The 26,209-nt window shown below is 42.7% G+C and overlaps 1 protein-coding gene across 1 annotated transcript in view; it reads right to left on the minus strand.

Moving 5' to 3' along the window:
* dnajc1 (DnaJ (Hsp40) homolog, subfamily C, member 1) overlaps positions 1–26,209 on the minus strand; it is a 229,339-nt gene that overhangs the window by 96,028 nt on the left and 107,102 nt on the right. Inside the window, exons 5-6 of the mRNA XM_080211116.1 lie at positions 15,825–15,922; positions 8,355–8,448 (exon numbers count right to left, since the gene is read on the minus strand). Coding sequence (XP_080067242.1) covers positions 8,355–8,448; positions 15,825–15,922 — 192 coding nt within the window. The remainder of the gene's footprint in view (positions 1–8,354; positions 8,449–15,824; positions 15,923–26,209) is intronic.

Consider the following 26,209-nt stretch of genomic DNA (forward strand, 5'->3'; position numbering starts at 1 on the left):
TGCCTTCCTGCACTCTTCATTGGATAAGTTTGATTGCCTGACTTGATAGTAATAGTGGGGGAATATGCTGGGCCATGAGGTTACAGATGATGTTCGAGTACAATCTGCTGCTACTGATAGCCGACAGCTCCTTTGAATGCCCAGTCTCAAGCTGCTAAATCTATTTGAAGTCTATCCCATTTAGCACAGTGGTAGTGCCACACACCATAATGTTGGATATCCTCAATGTGAAGACCGCACTTCGTCTCCACAAGGACCGTGCAGCAATCACTTCTACTGATGTCATGGACAGTTGCATCTCCAGCAAGGAGGTTGGTGAGAGAAGGTCAAGTGTGTTGTTCCCTCACCACCTGCCTCAGCCCCAATCTAACAGCTATGTTCTTTAGGACCTGACCAGCTCAGTCTGTGATGGTACTTCAGAGCCACTCTTGGTGATGGACACTGAAGTCCCCACCCAGAGTACATTCTATGCCCTTGATACCCTCAGTGCCTTCAAATGCTGTTCAAAATGGAGCAGTACTATTTCATCAACTGTAAAGTAAAAGGAAAGTGTATTTATTAGTCACAAGTAGGCATACATTAACACCACAATGAATTTACTGTGCAAATTCCCTAGTTGCCACACTCGAGTGCCTGTTCGGGTACACCGAGGGAAAATTTAGCACGGTCAATGAATCTAACCAGCACATCTTTTGGACTGTGGGCGGAAAGTGGAACACCCGGAGGAAACCCATGCAGACACAGGGACAATGTGCAGACTCCACACAAACAGTGGCCCAATTCGGGAATTGAACACAGGTCCCTGTGCGCTGTGAGGCAGCAGTGCTGACCACTGTGCTACATAATCAGCAGGAGGTTTCCTTGCCCATGTTTGACCTGATGCTATGAAACCACATGGGGTCCAAAGTCAATGTTGAGGACTTGCAGGGCGACTCCCTGCCGTTTGTATGCCACTGTCCCCACATCTGCTGGATCTGACCTGTCAATGGGACAGCGCAGATGCAGGAATGGTGATGGTGGTGTCTGGGGAATTTATCTGTAAGGTATGATTCTGTGATTTTGACTACCATAGAATCCCTACAGTACAGAAGGAGGCCATCCAGCCCATTGAGCCTGCACCAACAACAATCCCACCCTATCCCAGTAACTCCACGTATTTACTCTGGGTCAATTTAGCATGGCCAATCAACCGAACACACACATCTTTGGACTGGGGGAGGAAACCCAAGCACCTGGAGGAAACCCACACAGACATGGGGAGAATGTGCAAATTCCACATAGACAGTGACCCAAGCCAGAAATCAAACTCAGGTCTCTGGCAATGTGAAGCAGCAGCGCTAACCACTGTGCTATGCCACCCTTATGGTCAGGCTTTTGCTTGACTAGTCCGTGAAACAGCTCTCCCAATTTCAGCACAAGCCTTTAAATGTCAATAAGGAAGAATTTGCAGGATTGATATAGCTGGGCTTGCCATTACTGTTTCCAGCACCTAGGTCGATGCCAGGTGATTCATCTGGTTTTACTCCTTTTTGTTTCCTTTGTAGCAGTTGGATACAAATGAGTGGCTTGCTCGACCATTTCAGAAGGCTAATATGCAGTTCAAAATATTCATCATATTGCATTGAGCCAAAGTCAAAACTGTTTTTGATCAAATGGTTACAAATTTATCACTTCTACAACTGAGGTAACCTGTCTCAGCCACTAATTTATCGCTGGATGTCCTGGTCATCTTCCACAAATGAATGACAGCTACTCTACAATATGATCATGGAAACCCTACAGTGCAGAAAGAGACCATCTGGCCCATCGTGTCTGCACCAACCACAATCCCACCCAGGCCCCACCCCCATATCCCGACACATTTACCCGATAACCCCTCTAACCTACACATCTCAGGACACTAATGGGCAATTTTAGCATGGCCAGTCAACCTGGATTGACCCGAAGTGTCAGGGGGACACTTGGGACACTGGGTCTGTACTCGTTGGAGTTTAGAAGGATAAGGGGGAGATCTTATTGAAACTTACAGCATGCTGTGAGGCCTGGAAGAAGGGACATGGAGAGAATGTTTTCACTAGTAGGAAAAACCAGAGGGCACAATCTCAGGCTAAAGGAACAATCCTTTAAAACAGAGATGAAGAGGGGCTGGTGGCACAGTGGTTAGCACTGCTGCGTCACGGCGTCAGGGACCCAGGTTCGATTCCTGGCTCAGGTCACTATGCGGAGTTTGCACGTTCTCCATGTCTGTGTGGGTTTCCTCCAGGTGCTCTGGTTTCCACTCACAGTCCAATGAACATGCTGGTTAGATGTATTGGCCATGCTAAATTCTTCCTCAGTATACCCGAACAGGTGCCAGAGTGTGGTGACTATGGGATTTTCACAGTTAAACTTTAGAATTTCTTCAGCCAGAGCAGTGAATCTGTAGAACTCTTTGCCGCAGAAGGCTGTGGTGGCTAGGTCATCTTCAACACAGAGATGGATAGATTCTTAATAAGGGGATCAGGGATTATGGGGAAAAGGCAGGATAATGGGGATGAGAAAAACATCAGCCATGACTGAATGGCGGAACAGATTCGATGGGCCAAGTGGCCTAATTCTGCACCTGTGTCTTAAGGGGCTAGCAAGGGTAAATATGTGGAGTTACGGGGATAGGGCCTGGGTGGGATTGTGGCTAGTGCAAACTTGATGGCTTGAATGGCCGCCTTCGGCACTGTAGAAGTTCTATGATAAATTCAAACATAAACATAAACTAGAGATCTGGCAGGCCAGGAGGGGAACACACAGGTTTGTGCATGTTTAAAAGTATCTCCAGCTGCCACAGCAAAATGGAGAATTACAGATGAAAAAGGCACACAGCCCATATTGCTTCATCCATTCATTTAAGATCCCAAAGTCCCTCTCATTGAAAATAAAGGATTCTAATAGTCGTTTGGTAGTGTAGAATTTGAGTATTGCTGAAAAAGAGAGACTTTTTGTCAAAGCCTTTTGTCTTGTACTCATCAGGACAATTCGCAAAGGTACCAAATGTAAAAGGAGCAACAATTTATATTGCATGAGAATGCGGATAGGTTGACAAGTTGATTCTGGGGGTTTCCTGTGAGCCTATAAAATGTATCATTGTATAAGAATAATGTTAGTTCTAAATTTACTTCTCAGTTTGAACCCAAGTTCTTTGGCTTAGTTGAGAGCAATCTTCTTGATATAACTTGTATAAACAATTCACTATCTTATATACCTATGTAAGATTACTGTCAAGTATGTCCTTTCAAGAATTTAAAGTTAGAAATAGGAAAGGATCAGTCACGTTGTTAGGAGTTTTCTATAGGCCCCCAAGTAGTAATAGAGATGTGGAGGAGGAAATGGCAAAGCAGATTATGGATAGGTGTGGAGGTCACAGGGTAGTTATCATGGGTGACTTTAACTTTCCAAATATTGATTGGAAACTTTATAGGTCGAATAATTTGAATGGGACACTTTTTGTAAATGCGTGCAGAAGAGTTTCCTGACACAATATGTGGATAAGCCGACAAGAGGTGGGGCCACATTGGACTTGGTACTGGGTAATCAACTGGGCCAAGTGTTAAATTTGTTTGTGGGAGAGCACTTTGGAGATAGTGACCACAATTTGGTGTCCTTCATTATTGCAATGGAGGGGGATAGGGTCACACGACCGGGCAAGGTTTATAATTGGGGCAGGGGTAAATATGATGTGATGAGGCAAGAATTAGGGAACATAAGATAGGAGCAGAAACTGTGAGGTATGGGCACAAACGAAAAGTGGCGCTTTTTCAAGGAACAAATAGTGTGTCCTTGATAGGTATGACCCTGGCAGGCAAGGAGGAAATGGCCGAGTGAGGGAACCATGCTTCACAAAGGAAGCTGAATGTCTTGTCAAGAGGGAAAAGCATATGTAAGGATGAAAAAACAAGGTTCAGTTGGGTCGCTTGAGTGTTACAAGGTAGCTAGGAATGAATTAAAAGGGCTTAGGAGAGCTAGGAGGGGGCATGCGAAGTCCTTGGTGGGTCAGATAAAAGAAAACCCCAAGGCTTTTTACTCTTATGTGAGAAATAAAAGAATGACCAGGGTGAGGTTAGGGCCAGTCAAGGATAGTAGTGGGAACTTGTGCATGGAGTCAAAAGAGATAGGTGGGGCGTTGAATGAATACTTTTCTTCAGTGTTCAGTAAGGAGAGGGGCCATGTTTTTGAGGAGGAGTGTATGATACAGGCTGATAGGATGGAGGAAGTAGATGTTCCGAGGGAAGATGTATTAGCAATTTTGAAAAACCCGAGGGTGGATAAGTCTCCTGGGCCAGATGGGACACATCCTAGGATACTTTGGGAGGCAAGGGATGAGATTGTGGAGCCTTTAGCTTTGATCTTTGGGTCCTCATTGTCCACAGGGATAGTGCCAGAGGACCGGAGAGTGGCAAATGTTGTTCTCTTTCCAGGAAAGGAAATAAGAATGACCCTGGTAATTATAAGCCAGTTAGTCTTACTTAGGTGATCGGTAAGTTAATGGAAAGGGTCCTGAGAGATAGGATTTATGACCATTTGGAAAGATTCAGTTTAATCCGGGATAGTCAGCACGGTTTTGTGAGGGGTAAGTCCTGCCTCACAGATTTGACTGAATTCTTTGAGGAGGTAACTAAGCATGTGGACGAAGGTAGAGCAGTTAATGTCGTATACATGGATTTTAGTAAGGTGTTTGATAAGGTTCCCCATGGTAGGCTCATGAAGAAGATAAGGAGGTGTGGGATAGAAGGAAATTCGGCCTATGGATAAGTAACTGGCTGTATGATAGAAGACAGAGAGTGGTGGTGGAGGGAAAGTTTTCAGACTGGAGGCCAGTTACCAGCAATGCACCACAGGGGTCAGTGCCGGGTCCTCTGCTTTTTGTGAATTTTATCAATAACTTGGAAGGAGGGGCTGAAGGGTGGGTTAGTAAATTTGCTGATGACGCCAAGATTGTTGGAGTAATGGATGAGGTGGAGGGCTCTTGCAGGCTGCAAAGAGACATTGATAGGATACAGAGCTGGGCAGAAAAGTGGCAGATGGAGTTTAACCCTGATAAGTGCAAGGTAATTCATTTTGGTAGGACAAACTTGAATGCAGATTTCAGGGTCAACGGCAGGGTTCTAAGGAATGTGGAGGCACAGAGAGATCTTGGGGTTCATATCCACAGATCCCTGAAGGTTGCCACTCAAGTGGATAGAGCCATGAAGAAGGCTTATAGTGTGTTAGCGTTTATTAACAGGGGGTTTGAGTTTAACAGCTGTGGGGTTATGCTGCAACCATATTGGATGTTGGTGAGACCACATTTGGAATATTGTGTTCAGTTCTGGTCACCTCCACTGTAAGAAGGGCGTGGAGGCATTGAAGAGAGTGCAGAGGAGATTTACCAGGGTGCTGCCTGGTTTGGAGGGTAGGTCTTATGAGGAAAGATTGAGGGAGCTGGGGCTTTTCTCTTTAGAGTGGAGGAGGATGAGAGGCAACTTAATAGAGGTTTATAAGATGATGAGAGGGATTGATAGCGTGGACGTGCAGAGACTATTTCCTTGGGTGGATGTAGCTGTTACTAGGGGCATAACTACAAAGGTTCATGGTGGGAGATATAGGAGGGATATCCAAGGTAGATTCTTTACTCAGAGTGGTTGGGGTGTGGAACAGACTGCTTGCTGTGATAGTGGAGTCGGTAGGAACTTTCTAGCGGTTATTGGACAGGCACATGGAGCACTCCAGAATTATAGGGAGGGGATAGCTTGATCTTGGGATTGGACATAGCTCGGCACAACATTGAGAGCCGAAGGGCCTGTACTGTGCCATATTGTTTTATGTTTCTATGTAAGACTGAAAAGCCTAAACTGCAATGCTTATATTTTAAACATCTGACAGGAAGCTACAATTTTCAATTATTTGGTTGTTCAAAGCTACACTCTTAACTATAGCACTAAGTTTGATCGCGCATTCTATTGTTTTATCTGTTCAGTTCAAGTAGTGTTTTGGTTACTCTGATGTTAGCAGAGACCAATTAGCAGGTTTCTGCTGACACATCCAGTTGGCCAACAAATTATGCATACTATAGTTAGGCAAGAATTGAAGAGCCAGTAAATTTAAAAAAAACACAGAAGTAGCCGCAAGCTACTTCTCACTGGTCATTCTGTTGTAGATTCAGACATACAAGTCTCCTGCACCTGGCAGCAACTTGCTGAATTAATCAAGACCATCTGTCAGAAAGTTTTTTTTTCTCAAAATGAGATCTTCTCAACAACAGGTTTAGTGTATTCACTAAGCTTACATCAGGTTGACGCTAGGTGTGCAAGATCTGCATGTCGGAACAGGTGTCCAAGGACTTCTTTGAAAGCCAACATAAAACTAGCTACATCTCAAGACAAGGCATGTGGTAATAACAGATACAGTAAAATTCATAATGAAGAATGCAGTGCAATATGTTAAAATCTGAACCTATGCAAAAATATTTATCAGTGGTTAAAAATACAAGCCCTGCCCGGAACAGATTAGCAATCAAACCTGACATTTAATGGCATGTTCAGCCATTTGCCAAACTATTGCATCTAGATTAGCATTTTTCCACATGAATTTTTAAATTCCACAATGATTCAGTATACAACAATTTAAAACAACTTACATTCAGTAGGAAGATATAACTGAAAGAAAAGCTCAAAAATTCAAATCAACACAATTAGACAATGTATCAAAAGAGGCAATATCAGAGATGTATTTAAAAGCTTGATAAATTAGCAGATTTTAATCATGATTATAAGGCGGGGAAGAAAGAGCAGGAACAAGCATGGGGGAACCAAGAGAGAGAAATTAGTGGGGGTGGGGGATTGAACAACAGAGGCAGGGAGCAAGCAAAAGATCACAGAATCCCCACATTGCAGAAGTAAGCCATTCAGCCCATCAAGTTTGCACCAACTGCAATCCCACTCCAGCCCCATCCTCTTAATCCCACGTATATTTATCCTGCTAATCCCCCTGACACTAAGAGGCAATTTACCATGGCCAATCAACCTATCCTGCATGTCTTTGGACTGTGGGAGGAAACGGGAGCACCTGGAGGAAATCCATGCTGACACAGGGAGAATACCCAGAATCCGCACAGACAGTGACTCGAGGCTGGAATTGAACATGGATTCCTGCCACTGTGAGGCAGCAGTGCTAACCACTGTGCTACCATGCGGATGGAGAGCCAAGGGAAGGGGGCGGGAACCATGCGCAATGGGAGGGAAGGAGGCGAGCAAGGGTGTAGGTGGGGGTGGAGGGGACAGCCAGTGAAGGTCGCCGCCGCCGCCACCACCGCCATGCGAGGAGAAGGACCCAAAGCGACTGTGAGAAGCCCCAAATGAGTGTGGGGCTGACTGGAGAATTCTCATTCTTAGGGCTTAGACATTTGACAACATGCCTGTCAAGGGTGAGGCAAAGGAACAGGTGCATTGTACTTGCGAAACCAGCGCTGGAAGAACTAATAATTTTGAGGGTTGCAGAGTTGGAGGAGGTTACAGAGTAATGGAATTGACAATGCCAATCTGGCGAGTAATGGTTCAGTCACTAATCCCGATCAAATTAGCTGATTTGAACTGAAGTAGAAACTGGGCTGCATCTTAACATTCAATGGTATTACAATCCCTGAATCTCCCATTAACATTCTGAGGGTTGACCAAAAACTTAACTGGATCTGCCATTTAAGTACCGTGACAACGAAGGAAGGTCTGGAGGTTGGGAGTTCTGCAGTGAGCAAGTCATCCTCTGACTCTGAAACACCTGTCCAGCATCTTCAAGGCACAAGTCAGGAAAGTGATGGAATACTCTCCTCTTGTCTGGTGAGTGCAACGCCTACAACTCTCAAGAAGCTCAGTATATTCCACAGTAAAGCAGCCTGCTTGACTGGCACTCTATCCATGATCTTGAATATTAATTCCCTCCACCACCTATGCACAATGTATTAGTAGCGTGCACCATCTATAAGATGTGCCACAGCAACTCACTAAGGCTCCTTCTACAGCTCCTAGCTTCTAGCCAGAAGGCCAAGAGTAGCAGCTTCATGGGGACCAACAAGATTCAAGGGATGGATAATAAATGATGGCCTTGCCAGCAATGCTTAGAAACCAGGCATGAATACAGGATATTGCTCAATAGATCAGAAAATTACTACAACAGATAATCATATTTAATGCAGAATAAATTTTGTTGGGATTTGATGTTACAGATGTGTAAATTGAATTTTTGGAGCATGCTGTTTCAGGAACTCTGTTTTGCATGACAGGATAACAATGTTTCTTTCAACCAAATGAACATTAAAGATAAATAGCTTTTCAGGCTTCTTCTCTTCTTACCTGATAGCACTGTGGTAATGACTTCAGAAAGAAATAAAACCAGATTCCTATCTTGCACGGCAACAGGTCCTGCCAGTGAGGCTTTACAACAGATCTACAGGATAGATATAGTAAAACAAAATACAGATTATTCTCTTCTTGGTAAAGCCCCTCAAGTGAAATTTCAATGCAATTCAAGCTAATGGTCCTATTTCCTGGCCTGTTAGCCTGTCTTACTGCCTTCTTACCTAATAGTTCAGATACATAAAGCTGGAATTGCAAAATCCCTGACCTCACAAAGACCATCAGAACTGAGATCAAGTGATGCCTACTATTTCCTCACAGGGAAAGGTAATGTGTCTAAAGCACAATCCTCTGCTATCTAGAGGGGTGGAGCGAGGGAAGCTGGGAGAGAACATTCGCTAGAGCTGACAGGTGCTGGGCTGGGACAGACATTGTGAATATTTGTGAATCCCTGAAACAAAGTCAGTAAAAACACCATAAGTTTCTTGCTCAGGGTGTCACTCTCAGACATAAAAGATACAGGTTCAAAGAGGTTTAAGAAAAAAGTTACACATTGGTGAGAGGCAGAAAGAAGAACATCACTTTCCCACAGCTATGTGTTTGCGCATAGGAAAATAAATGAATCTAATATGTTTGCAGAACAGTTCATTTTTAAGTTAAGTGCATCAATCTATTACAATTTCTATCCGCAATGCTCATTTATAGCATTTTTGAACTGTAGACCAGAATGGCTTAGTTCAAGGTTTCATGCTTTCTTCTGAGGTACATAGCTGAGTTACAGAGAGATCCCCATTCAGAACTTTAGATCCTTACATTGGTCCAGGACCCAGAATCAAGACTGGGAATCACTTAAGAAATCTGATTGCTTTTGTATAGCTCAAATACGACCTGTATTACCTAAACTGATGCCATACTCTTTTTTTCAAAATCCATTTCAAATTTCCCATATAATCTGGCATTTTCAGTTGATGCTGCTTTTCCAATTTTTTCTTAAAAAGTGAACATAAATCCTGTACAATTTTAATAAAGGTGTCAGCAGCTCTGCTTTTTTCTTATTCATTCATTGGCATGCTGGCTGGCCAACATTTATTGTCCATTCCTAGTTGCCCTTGAGAAGGTGGTGGTGAGCTGCCTTCTTGAATCACTGCAATCCATGTTTTGTTGGTTGACACACAATGCCATTAGGGAGGAAATTCCAGGATTTTTGACCCAACAACTGTGAAGGAATGGTGATATATTTCCAAATCAGGATGGTGAGTGGCTTGGAGAGGAACTTGCAGGTGACAGTGTTCCCATTTATTTGCTGCCCTTGTCCTGCTAGATGGAAGTGGTCGTGGGTTTGCAAGGTGCTACTGTGCATCGTCTAGATGGTACACACTGCCACTACTGAACATCGGTGGTGAAGGGATTGTATGTTTGTAGATATGGTGCCAATCAAGTGGGCTGCTTTGTTCTGGATGGTGTCAAACTTTTTCAGTGTTGTTGGAGCTGCACCCATCCAGGCAAGTAGGGAGTATTCCATCACACTCCTGACTTGTGCCATATAGATAGTGGATAGGCTCTGGGGATTCAGGAGGTGAGTTACTCTCTGACCTGCTCTTGTAGCTACTGTGTTTATGTGGTAAATCCAGTTGAGTTTCTGGTCAATGGTAACCCCAAGAATGTTGACAGTGGGGAATTCAGTGATGGTCACACCACTGAATGTCAAGGGACGGTGATTGGAGTGTCTCTTATTGGTGATGGTCATTGCCTGGCATTTGTGTGGCACGAATGTTACCTTACCACTTGTCAGCCCAAGCCTGGATATTGTCCAGATCTTGTTGCATTTGAACATGGACATCTACTGTCTTGCACTACTACGCAAAGGTTTACAGGGGCAATCTTTTTTCTGAAGCCTCTGTGGAGCTGACTCCTGACAGCAATAATAGATAAATAGAACTAAACATTAACACAAAGTTTAAAAAGAACAGTATGAAGACAATTTCAACAAGTTTTCCATTTTACTATCTACAACTACTTTTGTGTCTCTTTTACCAACTGATTAATTTGAGAATGTTATAAAAATAAATTAGGTTCTAAAAGAAATAATACTGGATTATAAACCAGTAATTCTATATTTGAAGTCAATCAATCATTCTTGCCATCCTCATCCTGCCTCTTTTCCTTAAGACATTACGTCTTTTTGGGATATGATTCTGTAGGCACAAGGGGCAATTCTTCATATGTAACCCTTGACAGTACATACACTTATAGGGGGCACTATAGCTGAACCTGATGCTGACCTCAAATCCACATGTGAGAACTTCAAAACAGGAATACAGAGAGGATGCAGACATATTTACCCCTCCTGAATCCAATTATACATAATTTTTTAATGGGATGTAAACATCATGAGTAAGGCATATTTGTTGTCCATCCCCAAATGACCTGGAGATGGTGGTGATGAGCTATCATCTTGAACTGCTGCAGTCCATGTGGTGCAGGTGGACTCTCAGTGTTATTAGGAAAGAGTTGTAGGATTTTGACCCAGCGACAATGAAAGACTGGCGATACAATTCCAAGTCAAGATGACATGTAGCTTGGTGGGCAATTTTCAGGTGGTTGAGTCTCATATGTCTGCTACCCTTATCCTTCTAGATGGTAAAGGGTGTGGGTTTGGAAGGTGCTATTGAAGGAGCCTTAGTGAGTTGCTACAATACATTTTACACATGGGCCGCATTGCTGCCACTATGAATGTGGGTGGGGAGAGTTGAATCTTTAAATTGTTGGATAAGGTTCCAATTGGACAGGTTGCTTTGTTCTTGAATGGTGTTGAGCATCTTGAGTATGCCATGCAGGCAGTAGACTGGCTTTGAGGTTACAGGTAGTGTGTTCCTCGTTGCAGAATTCCTAGCCTCTTGTAGCCACAGTATTTAAATGGCTGGTCTGTTCCAATTTCTGATCAATGAGCATTCAGGGTGTTGACAGTGAGGGATTCAATGAGGACAATGCCACTGAATGTCATGGGGAGATGGCCAAATGGAGGTGGTCATGGCCTGGCACTTGTGTGGCACTAATGTTACTTGCCACATAACAGCCCAGTCCTGAATGTTGTTCAGGTCTGGCAGCAAAGGGACAGGGGCTATTTCAATATCTGAGGGGTTAAGAATGGTGCTGAGCATTATCCCCAACTTCTGACCTTGTGATGGAGAGAAGGTCATTGATGAAGGAGCTGAAGATGATTGGGCCTAGAACAATACATTAAGGAACTCCTGGCACTGATGTCCTGGGACTGAAATGACTGGCCTCCAAGAACTGCAACCCATCTTCCTTTGTGCCTCTAATCAGTGAACAGTTTTCAGCCGATTCCCAATTACCTTAATTTTGGCAAGGTTCCTTGTTGCCAAACTCAGTCAAGCACTACTTTGGCATTAAAGGCAGTCACGCTTACCTCAGCTTGAGTTCAGCCCTTCTGACCAAGGCTTTAATGAGGTCAGGAGTAGAGTGACTCTAGCAGGTTATTGCTGTTATAACACCCCATTTTATGAAAATACGAACACACGAATTAGGAGCAAAATGTGCCAGTTGATCCCTCAAGCCTGCTCTACCATTCAATATGATCATGGTGGACCTGACTGTAACCTCAACTGCACATTTCCTCTTTTCACCCCTTTGCTTATCAAGAATCTATCTACCTACCTCTGCCTTTATACTCTGCTTCTGCTGCCTTCTGGGAAAGCATGTTGCAAAGATTCACAACTCTCAAAGATTTTTCTTTATCTGGTTTTAAATGGGAGCCCCAGGTGCCCATTGTTTTCAAACAGTGACCATAATTCTAAATTCTCACACAAGAGGACTTTTCACATCTGCTGATGATCAAAAATAGACTGATGGGGAGTAATCAACTGGATTGGATTTGTCTTACTTTGAGTGGACATGGCATATCTGGGCAATTTTCCATATTGGCAGGTAGATGCTAGGGTTGGGGCTGTATTGGAACAGCTTGGCTAGATGTGCAGCTTGTTCTGGAGTATAATCTTCAATACTATTACTGGGATGCTGCGAGGGCCCACAATCTTTGCATTACCCTGCGCCAAATGTAGCAGCCCTTCCACCATCAACCAAATTCATGTAACTGAGCGTAAGTTTGGCATGAAAATCCTGTGATATATCAAAAAAAAATCACCAAATCACTGGAGAGGTTACTTAATTATTTGGTTGGGGGATGGGGGGGGAGCAATATTTGATTTATGTTGTGGCAATAAACCCATTGTATTTGCTATATACATGTCAATATGTGCAATATAATTGACCAAGGAAAGTGGCAAGTGGAAAAGCATGTAAAAATTTCCACTGAGCACCATCAAGCCAGAAATACCGCAATGTCTCCAATGAATAAATACTCTTCTAACCCTCACCTATCTCAGATGAAGTCTCGCATCAGCCTTAATTATGACTTTCTTGGAGGAGTATCAACAAAATCCCAGCATTTTCAGAAATGGGGAAGAATGGCAGGAAAAAAAAATCAAAACACTTGTGCCCCAGCAACCAATCTAGATTTCTGACCAAAATGTCCTTCTACATAAAGTTTACAAATAATAAAATACTTGAACTTATATTTAGAAAATCATTGTGATGGGCCTAGGATTTTCTTAGCAGTGCCCTAATGCAAGGTTTTTTTTAAATGATAAAATCCTCTTCCCTTTCTAAAGCAAATGATAGCTGGTAGCTGGCCAATGGCCACCTTTCTTTTTTTAATTAAAAAAAAAATACATATGGCAACTGTGAACACAGTATTTAGTAACCTGTTTAAAAAAATACTCGTATCACTGTGCAAAGTGTCCACAATGACTTTAAAGGTTCCAAAGAGTACTTTAATTGCCATATGTGCAGCTGGCCAATTTTTCACTTTCACCACCACAAATTTTAGGGCCAAGAAATCAGTGTCAAAGACACTTGGAAAACTACCAAAACAATAGGTTTTATCTCTGTTTGCTTTTGTGTAATTGCATCATTTACATTAGCAATTGCAAGCTGAATTGTGTTGATTCAGTGCCCAGTTGCTGTTATAAAAATATATATAACTCAACTTTGGCACAGTACATTCACATGAAGGCAATGTTTCAATGAGAGGTAGATCAGAATTCAACTGCACACTATCCTGTTAATCCCAACCTCAGCTAGGCTTTCCAAGGAGCACAAAACTGTACTGTAAGAACAAAAAAATGTTGAGGCAAACTTCGCACACTCTCTTAGAGCTAAACAATAAAGCAAAGCAAAAATGGTGAGAATGTGGTACCAGCACTTCACCTTTTCAGGTTATGAAGAATAATGAACAATAGTAAATTAGAAAGACAAAAGTGAGAAAATTCACAGTTCAAGTGAAAACATAACAAACTTATTTTTAAAAGATCCCCTGCAACCTATGCCCAATTACCCACTGACCTTAACACTCATCAGAAAACACTGCCATTGTATATTATTTTTGCCAATTTTAATGACATTACTACTGAAAACTTCACAAAGCAATAAAAAATACACAATATTAGACACACTAGGAAGGGGTATGAAGCATATATTGTTAAATTAAGTTGAGGCACAGATCATCTATGATTTAAATGAATGGTTGAATAGGGGGCCAAATTGCCCAAATTGCTCAAATCTTAAGTTTATTAAAGTTTATTTATTAGTCACAAGTAACACTTACATTAACACGGCAATGAAGTTACTGTGAAATTTCCCTAGTTGCCACGCTCCAGCAGCTGTTCAGGTCAATGCAACCAACTAGCACATCTTTCAGACTGGCAGGGAGCTGGAGCACCTGGAGGAAATGCATGCAGACACGGGGAGAACATGCAAGCTCCACACAGACAGTGACCCAATCTGGAAATCAAACACGGGCCGCTGGCGCTGTGAAGCAGCAGTGCTAACCACCGTGCCACCCCCAGTTTCTGTGACTGGCCTTCTGTGCATCCTTCCTTCCATTTCTGTGCCCTCATCACTGACAATTGTGTCTTTAGCCACCTAGATGCCCTGCTCTAGAGTTTGGTTCCAAAATGTATTGCAACCGCCATCCCTTCTTAGAACAAAGAAAATTACAGCACAGGAACAGGACCTTCAGCCCTCCACGTCTGCACTGACCATGCTGCCCGACTGAACTAAAACCCCCCCCCACCCCTGCAGGGACTACATCCCTCTATTCCCACCCTATTCCCAGACGTCGCTTAAAAGTCACTATCATATCTGCTTCCACTACCTCCCCCGGCAGCGAGTTCCAGGCACCCACCATCCTTTGTGTAAAAAATGTGCCTCATACATCTCCTTTAAAACTTGCTCCTCGCACTTTAAATCTATGCCCCTAGTAATTGACTCTTCCACCCCTGGGAAAAAGCTACGACTATCCACTTTATCATGCCCTTCGCAATCTTGTAGACTTCTATCAGGTCACCCCTCAACCTCCATTGTTCCAATGAGAACAAATTAAGTTTCTCCAACCTGTCCTCATAGCTAATGTCTTCCATACCATGCAACATCCTGGTAAATCTTTTCTGTACCCTTCCAAAGCTTCCACATCCTTCTACTAGTGTAGCGACCAGAATTGAACACTATATTCCAAGTGCAGCCTGACTACGGTTCTATAAAGCTGCAATATGACTTGCCAATCTTTAAAGCTGATACCCCAATCCATGAAGGCAAGTATGCTGTATGCCTTCTTGACTACCTTCACCCCCTATGTTGTGACTTTCAGTGACCTGTGTACCTGTACACCTGTATCCCTCTGCCTATCAATACTCTTAAGGGTTCTGCCATTTACTGTATATTTCCTATCTGTATTAGACATTTCAAAATGCATTACTTCACATTTCTTATCAGCCTTCTTAAATCACCTCTTTATCCAAATGTTTGGTTATCTCTCCTAATATTGCCTCCATCCATATTTCCTGCATCAATACCACAACATAAAAAGTTTGTATTCTGAATACATTTCAAGGGTATGAGGTTTGCTTGCACTGAGGAATGGCAGAGGGGATTACAATACTTCTGCAGCAAATTGTTCTGCATTTTGTTCCAAACAAACTAAAGAACTCATACCATTAACTTGTATATGTCACTCTGCCATTCATTAACTTATTTCAACCCTTTGTTGCCTGTCAAAGTAGTCACAAGAAATATTAGGCAAACACATAAGCACTCTTCTGCTAAAATCAGTAGCAGTCTTAACTATGATATATTTGTGTAACTATTGACGTTACCCTACAGGATGTAGTGAAGTATTGGCTGGATTTTCTAGGTGATGAAACTTTTGCCAATGATAATCATTAAAACAAATGGAATAACAGCCATTAAAGAAAGACTGGATTTGTTGCTCTTGGACAGAGAGAGAGAAAATTTGTGCAAGCAGGGTCCAATATTCTGCTTTTAAGGTTATGCTATTACTTAATGTTTGGTTGTGAGATATGCATATTATCAAGTAGTTTGCAATGTTACCTTTCATTTTTCTCAGGGACACCAACTTTTCCTTCATCCATAGTCTTACCACTTGTTTTTTTCTTTTTCTCTCTCTTCTTTTTGCTAAGTAGTTCATCCTGAAAGGAAAAATGAAGTAAGGTTACAGGGTGACTGCAAAATAATGTTTGTGCAGGCTACTGCAATTATCTGAATAAAAACATTGGTTGCTCCACGCAGACTTTAGCAAGATTTTGTACTTGAACAAAATCATTTAACAATATAATCTGTTGTCACCTTCCCAAATATAAGTGACTGAAGTTCAGCTCTGTCAGCCATGCACATTTCTATACTAATGTATGTACTATTCAATTTCTTCTAGAAGTTAAAATCATTTCAACTTCTTTTCCCATCCTACCCCCACAAGTATTATTAATACCAGATATAGCACAACAGTAGTCAAAGAGTAATTCACATTTGGGGAGGTCTGTAAAAAGTTGTAATTTTGCAGCTGAGTAGGTGATTAATATCCATTTTGTGCAAGACGACATAATAAAAATCCACAGAATGACACAGATAAATACTCCAGAAGGTGCACGTTGGCTGAAGTCTTTCAGCTAAAATTGATCCAATAGCAAGCATCAGGAATAGTTACCACAATTAAAAACAGCTTAATTGAAACTGTTCCATTCGTAATTAAATCAGATTTGGATCTACATTCATGAACTAACCAATGCTAAACACTACTACTACAACACAGATTATTAAGTCATTCAGCATGTGTAATGTTCCCAATGCCATCAGACAATCTTTAGAACTCAAATACATTTGCTTTCATTTGAGCTCTAAAGACCATGTAGAGGGAGATGGGTTTCCAAATAATAATTATTATTATTACAATTATCTAAAATAAGAATGCTTCAATTAAAACATCACCTGCTAATAGATAAACTGTTACTTACAGACTTTTGCGTTGGAAATTATGAGAAATAATTTTGATACTGAACAGCAAAAAGGTTATCATCCAAAAGAGGGCTCTATTCATTTGTGTATCTACACTTCATCCATTGGCTTTACTCAGGCACGTTTTTGGGATTGACTTTAACATTGCAAAAAAAGTTGTGTTGCTTTCATCGTGTTAAGTATCACTGAACTTCTTAATGTTAACGATGAGCCGCTGAACTGCCGAGTTCACTTCACAAAGCATACTTTGTACCATTCTGAATGTGGAACACTTTGTGGAAAAATAATATACACATGTTTTGGTTTCAATAGAATAATTGTTTTTGATTAGCAATGTTAAATACTAGATTCAATTCCAAGCAACAAATAATTTAACCCTTACAATGCACCACAATGGTGTAATCAGGCTTCAACAGTCACTAGGATATATTCAAATCAACAAAACAGTTTCCCTTGGTACAATTGAGCATTTTTAAAAAGGTCCGCTCACACCTACGATGCCAATAGCTCAATTTCGAAAGTTTGGGCTATGCCTAGCATCCAAGTTCAGTTCTCAATGAAAACCTACATATTTGGTTCTTTCTGCCACACTCATAATTAGAAAGAGGAGTCAGAAAGTAGAAGAAAGCAGACAACTGAAAGTTTCCCAAGTTATTTTGGAGATACAAAATGTCTAGAGTAAACAGGAGCAAACCTTAAATTGCAGTAAACTTTAATTGTGGCAACTAACTAAGCCTTCTTTCTTCAATAGCACCATCCAAATACTACCTTAGAAGACCAAGGACAGCAGACACCTAGAAACCCCACAACTTGCAAGTTTCTCTCTAAGCCACCCACAACCCTGATTTAGAATTATATTCAGTAAGAAGTCTCACAACACAAGGTTAAAGTCCAATAGGTTTATTTGGTAGCAAACGCCACTAGCTTTCGGAGCGCTGCTCCTTCATCAAGTGAGTGAGTTTTGTTCACAAACAGGGCATATAAAAGACACAAACTCAATTTACAGAATAATGATTAGATTGCGAGTCTTTACAGCTAATCAAGTCTTAAAGATACAGATAATGTGAGTGGAAAGAGCATCAAGCACAGGTTAAAGGTATTGTCTTCGGATAGGACAGTTGGTGAGATTTTGCAAGTCGTGGAGGTTGCAGATAGTGTGACATGAATCCAAGATCGCAGTTGAGGCCATCCTCATCTGTGCGGAACTTGGCTATCAGTCTCTGCTCAGCGACTCTGCGCTGTCGTGTGTTGTGAAGGCAGCCTTGGAGAACGCTTACCCCACGTTTACAGGCCGAAAGCCCATGACCACTGAAGCATTCGCCAACAGGAAGTGAACAATCTTGCCTGGTGATTGTCGAGCGATGTTCATTCATCTTTTGTCGTAGCATCTGCATGGTCTCCCCAATGTACAATGCCTCGGGACATCCTTTCCTGCAGCGTATCAGGTAGACAACGTTGGCCGAGTTGCAAGAGTATGTAGCTTGTATCTGGTGGACGGTGTTCTCACGTGAGATGATGACATCTGTGTCGATGATCCAGCACATCTTGCAGAGTTTGCTGTGGCAGGGTTGTGTGGTGTTGCAGTCACTGTTCTCCTGAAGGCTGGGTAGCTTGCTGCAAACAATGGTCTGTCTGAGGTTGTGCGGTATTTGAAGGCAAGAAGTGGGGTGTGGGAATGGCCTTGGCGAGATGTTTGTCTTCATCAACGACATGTTAAAGGCTCCGGAGGAGATGTCGTAGCTTCTCCGCTTCGGGGAAGTACTGGACGACGAAGGGTACTCTGTCCACCGTGTCCCGTGTTTGTCTTCTGAGGAGGTCGATGTGGTTTTTCGCTGTGGCACATCGGAACTATTGATCGATGAGTCGAGCGCCATATCCTGTTCTTACGAGGATTGTTTCAGTATCTGGAGGTGTCTGTTGGGATCCTCCTCATCTGAGCAAATCCTGTGTATACAAAGTGCTTGTCCATAGGGGATGGTTTCTTTAACGTGTTTAGGGTGGAAGCTGGAGAAGTGGAGCATAGTGAGATTATCCATGGACAATGGCTACGACAACGGATGAATGAACACCGCTTGACAATCATCAGGCAAGACTACTCTCTTCCTGTTGGGGAACACTTCAGCGGTCATGGGCATTCGGCCTCTGATCTTCGGGTAAGCATTCCCCAAGGCAGCCTTCACGACACACGACAGCGCAGACTCGCTGAGCAAAGACTGATAGCCAAGTTCCGCACACGAGGACAGCCTCAACTGGGATCTTGGGTTCACGTCACACTATCTGTAACCCGCACGATTTGCCTGGATTTGAAAAATCTCACTAACTGTCCTGGCTGGAGACAACACACATCTCTTTGACCTGTGCTTAATGCCCTTTCCACTCACGTTGTCAGTAGCTTTAAGACTTGATTACCTGTAAAGATTCACATTCCAATCATTATTCTGTAAATTGAGTTTGTGTCTTTATATGCCCTGTTTGTGAACAGAACTCCCACTCACCTGATGAAGTAGCAGTGCTCCGAAAGCTAGTGGCGTTTGCAACCAACTAAACCTGTTGGACTTTAACCTGGTGTTGTGAGACTTCTGACTATGTTTACCCCAGTCCAACGCCAGCATCTCCACATCTTGAAATTATATTGCCATTCCTTCGCTGTCACCGGGTCAAAATTCAGCACTGAATGGGTGATAGCAGTACAAGGCGGCAGCTCACCAGCGCCTTCTCATGGACAATTAGGGATGAGCAATAAATGTTGGCTTTGGCAGTGATGCTCACATTCCATTAGCAAATAAAATAAGCACAAAAATCCAAGAGGATTAGTATAATTAGAGAAGCAAAGTTGTGTTTCTCCTTCAAAATAATGTTCAGATGTCTATTTTGCTAGCTCAAGTTTATTGCTATAATAAAACAACTCCCAGCATTTGTGAGGTGTCATTATTATATTAGTGTCTCAGTACATCAGGGCTTAAGCCTAGGATATAGGAAATTCCAGCCAAAGTAATGGATGAAGGAGTCCTAGGCCAAATGGAAAAATAATAGTATATTTAAATTGTTTTTAAACTTACTACCTTTCTACTTGGAATACTAACAAACACTACTTATAACTGTTCTTTACTATATAGTAAAATTTCTGATTCACAGAGATGAACAAAACACATTCCATGTGAAATTGATAAGAAGTGGGTATGCCGGCGTTGGACTGGCGTAAACACAGTAAAAAGTCTGACAACACCAGGTTTTAGTCCAACCTATTTATTTGATAATATACTCGCAAGCTTTCGGGTTAGCCCCTTCGTCAGGTGAATGGAGAGTTCTGGCCTCAGACAGAGCATATAAAGCACAGACAGTTTAGAGATTACTGATTAGAATGTGAATCCTTACACCTAACCTGCTGTTCAAGACCTGAAGTGGCTGATAATGTGAGTGGAAGGAGCACTGATCACAGTTTAAAGAGATGTGTATTGTCTCCAGACAGTACAGTAAGTGAGGTTTTGCAAACCCAGGCAAGTCACGGGGGTTACAGATAGTGCGACATGAACCCAAGATCCCTGTTGAGACCGTCCTCATGTGTACGGAACTTGGCTATCAGTCTCTGTTCAGCGACTCTGCGCTGTCGTGTGTCGTGAAGGCTGCCTTGGAGAATGCTTACCCAAAGGTCAGAGGCTGAATGCCCGTGACCACTGAAGTGTTCGCCAACAGGAAGGGAACAGTCTTGCCTGGTGACTGTCGAGCGATGTTCATTCATCCGTTGTCGTAGCGTCTGCATGGTCTCACCAATGTACCATGCTTCGGGACATCCTTTCTTGCAACGTATCAGGTAGACAATGTTGGCCGAGTTGCAAGAGTATTTACCATGTACCTGGTGGACGGTATTCTCACATGTGATGATGGTATCCATGTCGATGATCCGGCATGTCTTGCAGAGGTTGCTGTGGCAGGGTTGTGTGGTATTGTGGTCACTGTTCTCCTGAAGGCTGGGTAGTTTGCTGCGAACAATGGTCTGTTTGAGGTTGTGTGGTTGTCTGAAAGCAAGAAGTGGGGGTGTGGGGATAGCCCCGGCGAGATGTTCGTCTTCATCAATGATATGTTGAAGATTCCGGAGAAGATGTCGTAGCTTCTCCGCTCCGGGGAAGTACTGGACGACGAAGGGTACTCTGTCCACTGTGTCCTGTGTTTGCCTTCTGAGGAGATCGGTGCGGTTTTTCGCTGTGGCGCATCGGAACTGCCGATCTATGAGTCGAGCACCATATCCTGTTCTTATGAGGGCATCTTTCAGGGTCTGGAGGTGTCTGTCACGATCCTCCTCATCTGAGCAAATCCTGTGTATACGGAGGGCTTGTCCATAGGGAATGGCTTCTTTAACTTCTTGCTTTCAGACAACCACACAACCTCAAACAGACCATTGTTCGCAGCAAACTACCCAGCCTTCAGGAGAACACTGACCACAATACCACACAACCCTGCCACAGCAACCTCTGCAAGACATGCCGGATCATCGACATGGATACCATCATCACACGTGAGAATACCATCCACCAGGTACATGGTAAATACTGTTGCAACTCGGCCAACATTGTCTACCTGATACGTTGCAAGAAAGGATGTCCCGAAGCATGGTACATTGGGGAGACCATGCAGACGCTACGACAACGGATGAATGAACATCGCTCGACAGTCACCAGGCAAGACTGTTCCCTTCCTGTTGGCGAACACTTCAGTGGTCACGGGCATTCAGCCTCTGACCTTCGGGTAAGCATTCTCCAAGGCGGCCTTCACGACACACGACAGCGCAGAGTCGCTGAACAGAGACTGATAGCCAAGTTCCGCACACATGAGGACGGTCTCAACAGGGATCTTGGGTTCATGTCGCACTATCTGTAACCCCCGTGACTTGCCTGGGTTTGCAAAACCTCACTTACTGTACTGTCTGGAGACAATACACATCTCTTTAAACTGTGATCAGTGCTCCTTCCACTCACATTATCAGCCACTTCAGGTCTTGAACAGCAGGTTAGGTGTAAGGATTCGCATTCTAATCAGTAATCTCTAAACTGTCTGTGCTTTATATGCTCTGTCTGAGGCCCGAACTCTCCATTCACCTGACGAAGGGGCTAACCCGAAAGCTTGCGAGTATGTTATCAAATAAATAGGTTGGGCTAAAACCTGGTGTTGTCAGACTTTTTACTAAATTGATAAGATGCAGAGCAATCAGCACAAATGGTTCACTTTCAGTAATAATTCAATTATACCTATGAATTTACAATTTGGATTCTTGACTAGAATTCACAAATGGTCAAAGACTTGTGGTGCTTACATAGCACTGTTCATGACCACAGATATGCCAGAATGTTTTACAATGAAGTACTCTTGAAGTGTAGTCGCTGCTGTAATGTCAACAATCCTGCAGCTAATTTGCACGCAGCTAATTTGCACACAGCAAGCTCCCACAAATAGCAACGTGATAATGAACAGAAGGTCTGCCTTTTCTCCCCATATGATGTTGATTGAGGGATAAATATTGGCAAGACACCAGGAATGGTTCCCCTGCTCTTTCTTGAAGTAATGCCACAGAATTTTATGCCCACCTGGGCTACAGCTGGACAGAAAGATGGCACCTCCAATAGTGCAGCACTTCCTCAGTACTGCCAGAAGTGTCAGCTTTGATTTTTGTACTTAAGTCTCAGACTGGGGCTTGATTCCGCAACTCACCGATTCAGATGGTAGTGCATCTTAGTCATGACTGGTATAAATGTAACTTTGTGTCAATCATACTAACTGGCAATATGTTGTTTAAGTTGAAATACTGATGCATAATGGGGCTGTACATCAGTGCTATCTGGAAAGCACAGCTGCGCTTAAGCCATGTTATATGAGTGACAGTAGTATAGTGATGTTATTGGACTATTAAACCAGGGGCTGGCTAATGCTGCAGAGTTACAAGTGCAATGCCACTATGGCAGCTGGGGAAATTTAGATTAACAAACCTGGAATAAAATGCCTGTCTCATGGAACGACCAGATTGTTGTAAAATCCTAGCTAGCTCACCACTGTTCTTCTGGGAGCAAATCTGCCATCTTTACCTAGCCTGACCTAAATGGGATTCAGATCCACAACAATATGGTTGACTTTGAACAGACCTCTGAAGCGGCCTAACTACTATGTTGTATCAAACTGCTACAAGGAAATCAAAGAATAATAAAATAAGAAAGACCACCAGCATCTCGCTAGGATACAGAAATGACCAAGATATAATCTACCCAGTTAACCATGCATAATTCTCTTTATCAGAAGACTTGCACCCAAACTGGGAGAGTGGTCCCCAGGACAGTCAGGCAACTGTCTAACATAGTCATACCCACCAAATTATTCTTTACACACAATGCCCCTGACTCCTCGATCACCATTCCTGGTTATTTCTTGTCCCACCAGAATAGACTGAACTGGAGGTGGCAACACAGTGGTATTCAGTCAGGAGCCAGTGAGAATGGGAATTCTCACCACTGACTCCAAATCCCACGTGTCTCATTCCACCAATCAAAATGGACAAGGAAACCTCTTGCTGATTACCATTTATTGTACTCTTTCCCATCAGCTACTGAACTAGTACTCCATGTTGGACAAGAGATGAAAGAAACAGTGAGAATAGCAAGGACATAGAACACATATACTCTTTGGCAGCGGTGGTTTAGAAAGGAGTTGAGGAGGAACTTCTTCACTCAAAGGGTGGTGAATCTCTGAAATTCTCTGCCTGTTGAAGTGGTGGAGGCTGCCTCGCTCAATATTTTTAAGATGCGGGTTGATAGGTTTTTGATAGGCAAGGGGATTAAGGGTTATGGGGAGAGGTCGGGAATGCGGAACTGAGCCACGACAGATCAGCCATGATCTTACTGAATGGCGGGGCAGGCCCAAGGGGCTAGATGGCCTACTCCTGCTCCTATTTCTTATGTTCTTATGTTCTTATGAGAAAAGCAGTAAGAGGAAAAAACCTACTTGAAGATGTCCTCACCAATCTACCTGTTGCACATGTATCTGTCCATGACAGCAATGGTAGAAGACAAGGCTGAAGCATTTGCAAACATCTTCAGCCAGAGGTGCCAAATGATGATCCATATTATGCGGACCTCAGGTAGAGGTCAATCATAGACACCAGTCTTCTGAGAATTCAACTTGTATTGCACTAACAGTGAATGCCTCTGGATACAGCAAACCATTGCGAGTCCTGACAACAACCCAGTTGCAGTATTGAAGACTTGGGCTCCAGAATTCACCGCCTTTTAGTCAAGCTGTTCCGTACATATAGTCACGAACATACCTGACAACATGGAAAATTGCCCAAGTACGTGCTGTCCACAAAGGGCACTTACTCTCCCAGTCGACTCTCAAATCAAAGTGGTGGAAATTCTAACTGTGTAACATGCTAATGAAACTGTACATCAGCACAGGAAGTGATGTAATATCATATGATCTTACTCTCTTTTGTAGACATCATGACAAGGAAACTTACAGTGAGACATGTTCCAATAAAGTTGAGGTTCTCCTTACCTCAGCAGACTCTGTAAATATTCTGTGTCAGCACAAGAGGCCAAGACTATTATACAATGACTGTGAGTGAATGGACAAGAAAGAACAAGGAAAAGTCTCTATCATTACTGGAAAGCTTTGAGCAGGTCTCATTATGGGTGGCATGGTGGCATAGTGATTAGCATTGCTGCCTCACAGCTTCAGGGCCCTGAATTCAATTCCTGGCTTGGGTTGCTGTCTGTCCTGAGTCTGTACATTCTCCTCATGTCTGCATGGGTTTTCACCAGTACTATGGTTTCCTCCCATAGTCCAAAAGATGTGCAGGTTAGGTGCTTAGTCATGCTAAATTCTCCCTCAGCGTACCCGAGCAGACGCCAGAGTGTGGCGACAAGGGGATTTTCACAGCAACTTCATTGCAGTGTTAATGTAAGCCTATTCGATACCAATAAATAAACTTTAAAACAACCAAGCAGAATCATGTCTAAAGTGGCGCCACAGATTTGCCAGATATTACACCACATCAGGCTTTGCTGCAAAGCCAAGTAGTGACCAGGTCAGTACGTTACTATATATGATGGGTGGCTGTGCAGATAATATCCTCGTCAGACCAGAGACTGATGAAGTAAAAGCTACAGTCTATGAAATATTTAAAGCACTTGAAACCTACTTCTATCTGAGGAATAATATAATTGTCAAGCACACCTAACAATAAGGATGAAAGTTTTGATAAATTTATCAATGATCTCTTTAGACTTGCAGAGAGCTATGAATATTGCAGCTTAAAAGATGAACTAATCAGGTCAGAATGGTTGTTGTAGTTTCAGATGAAGCACGATCTGACCATGTGCAGTCAAGAGACGATTTAACCTTAACAAAGGCAGTTTAACCAAACAGAAAGCTGCAGTCAAAAAGCAAAAATCGATGAGTCATTTGCGGTGAGGGAGAACCATATACAAAAATGACTGACTCTGCAGAGTGTGGACTTAAATTTGAAAAACAAAAGGTTGCCCTACAAAAGTAGGGGAAGCAAGAAGAGCATCCATCAATTGTTCTAGCTAACTGTGATCAGTGCAGCAGGAAAAAAAGGGTGCAGAAATTCAGTTCAAAGTGGCCAAATGTCTTTTTTGCAAAAAGAAGTGTCACTTTCAGGCTATATGTTGCAGCAAGAAGCTTGTACAGAGCAAGCAAAAAGAGAAGTCCTCGAAATGTGACAATATCCAAGACATGGAAGGTATCAATGATTTTGATATATCTTTTCTTGGAGAGATCCAGGAACCGAGAAGCTGCTACTGGGGTGCTGATATCCTGATACAGGGAAACAACACATGCTTTAAGTTAGACACAGGTGCAGCAGTTCCAGTTCTTTCTGACACCGAGCTGTGGATGAAGAAAAGTTCTCTTCAGCCATCATGCAAAAAAAACTGTGCAGGCCAGGAGGTTTAGAACAAGGTCAACTGAATGCAACCCTTCAATGCAATGAGACATGGACTTGTGAAAAGTTTGCAGATTATCTTGGTCTCCACTTCAAGGTAGATGCGAACCACAAACCTAAGTTATGCTGTTGAACTCCAAGCAGTTAGCAAAAATACCTACACAACAATTCAGAGAACAGGACCATTGATGTCACCTTCAAACATACGAATTAGGAATACGAGGTCACTCAGTCCCCTGAACCCACTCCACCATTCAATAAGATCATGTTTGATTTATTTGTACCTTCAACTTCACATTCCCACCTACCCCTAATAACCTTTCATCCCCTTCCTTATCAAGGATCTATCTACCATTGTCTTAAAAATATTCAAAAACTCTTATTGCATCACCTTTTGAGAAAAAGTTCGAAAGGCTCACAGCCCTCAGACAAAAGAAATGTTCCTCATCACTGTCTTATCTCTGTGATCCTTATTTTTAAACAATGACCATTAAATAAGATCTTCTACATTTCAAAT

The sequence above is a fragment of the Carcharhinus amblyrhynchos genome, chromosome 2 (assembly GCF_965287045.1).
Source record: "Carcharhinus amblyrhynchos chromosome 2, sCarAmb.v2.hapA, whole genome shotgun sequence".
Lineage (NCBI taxonomy): Eukaryota > Metazoa > Chordata > Chondrichthyes > Carcharhiniformes > Carcharhinidae > Carcharhinus > Carcharhinus amblyrhynchos.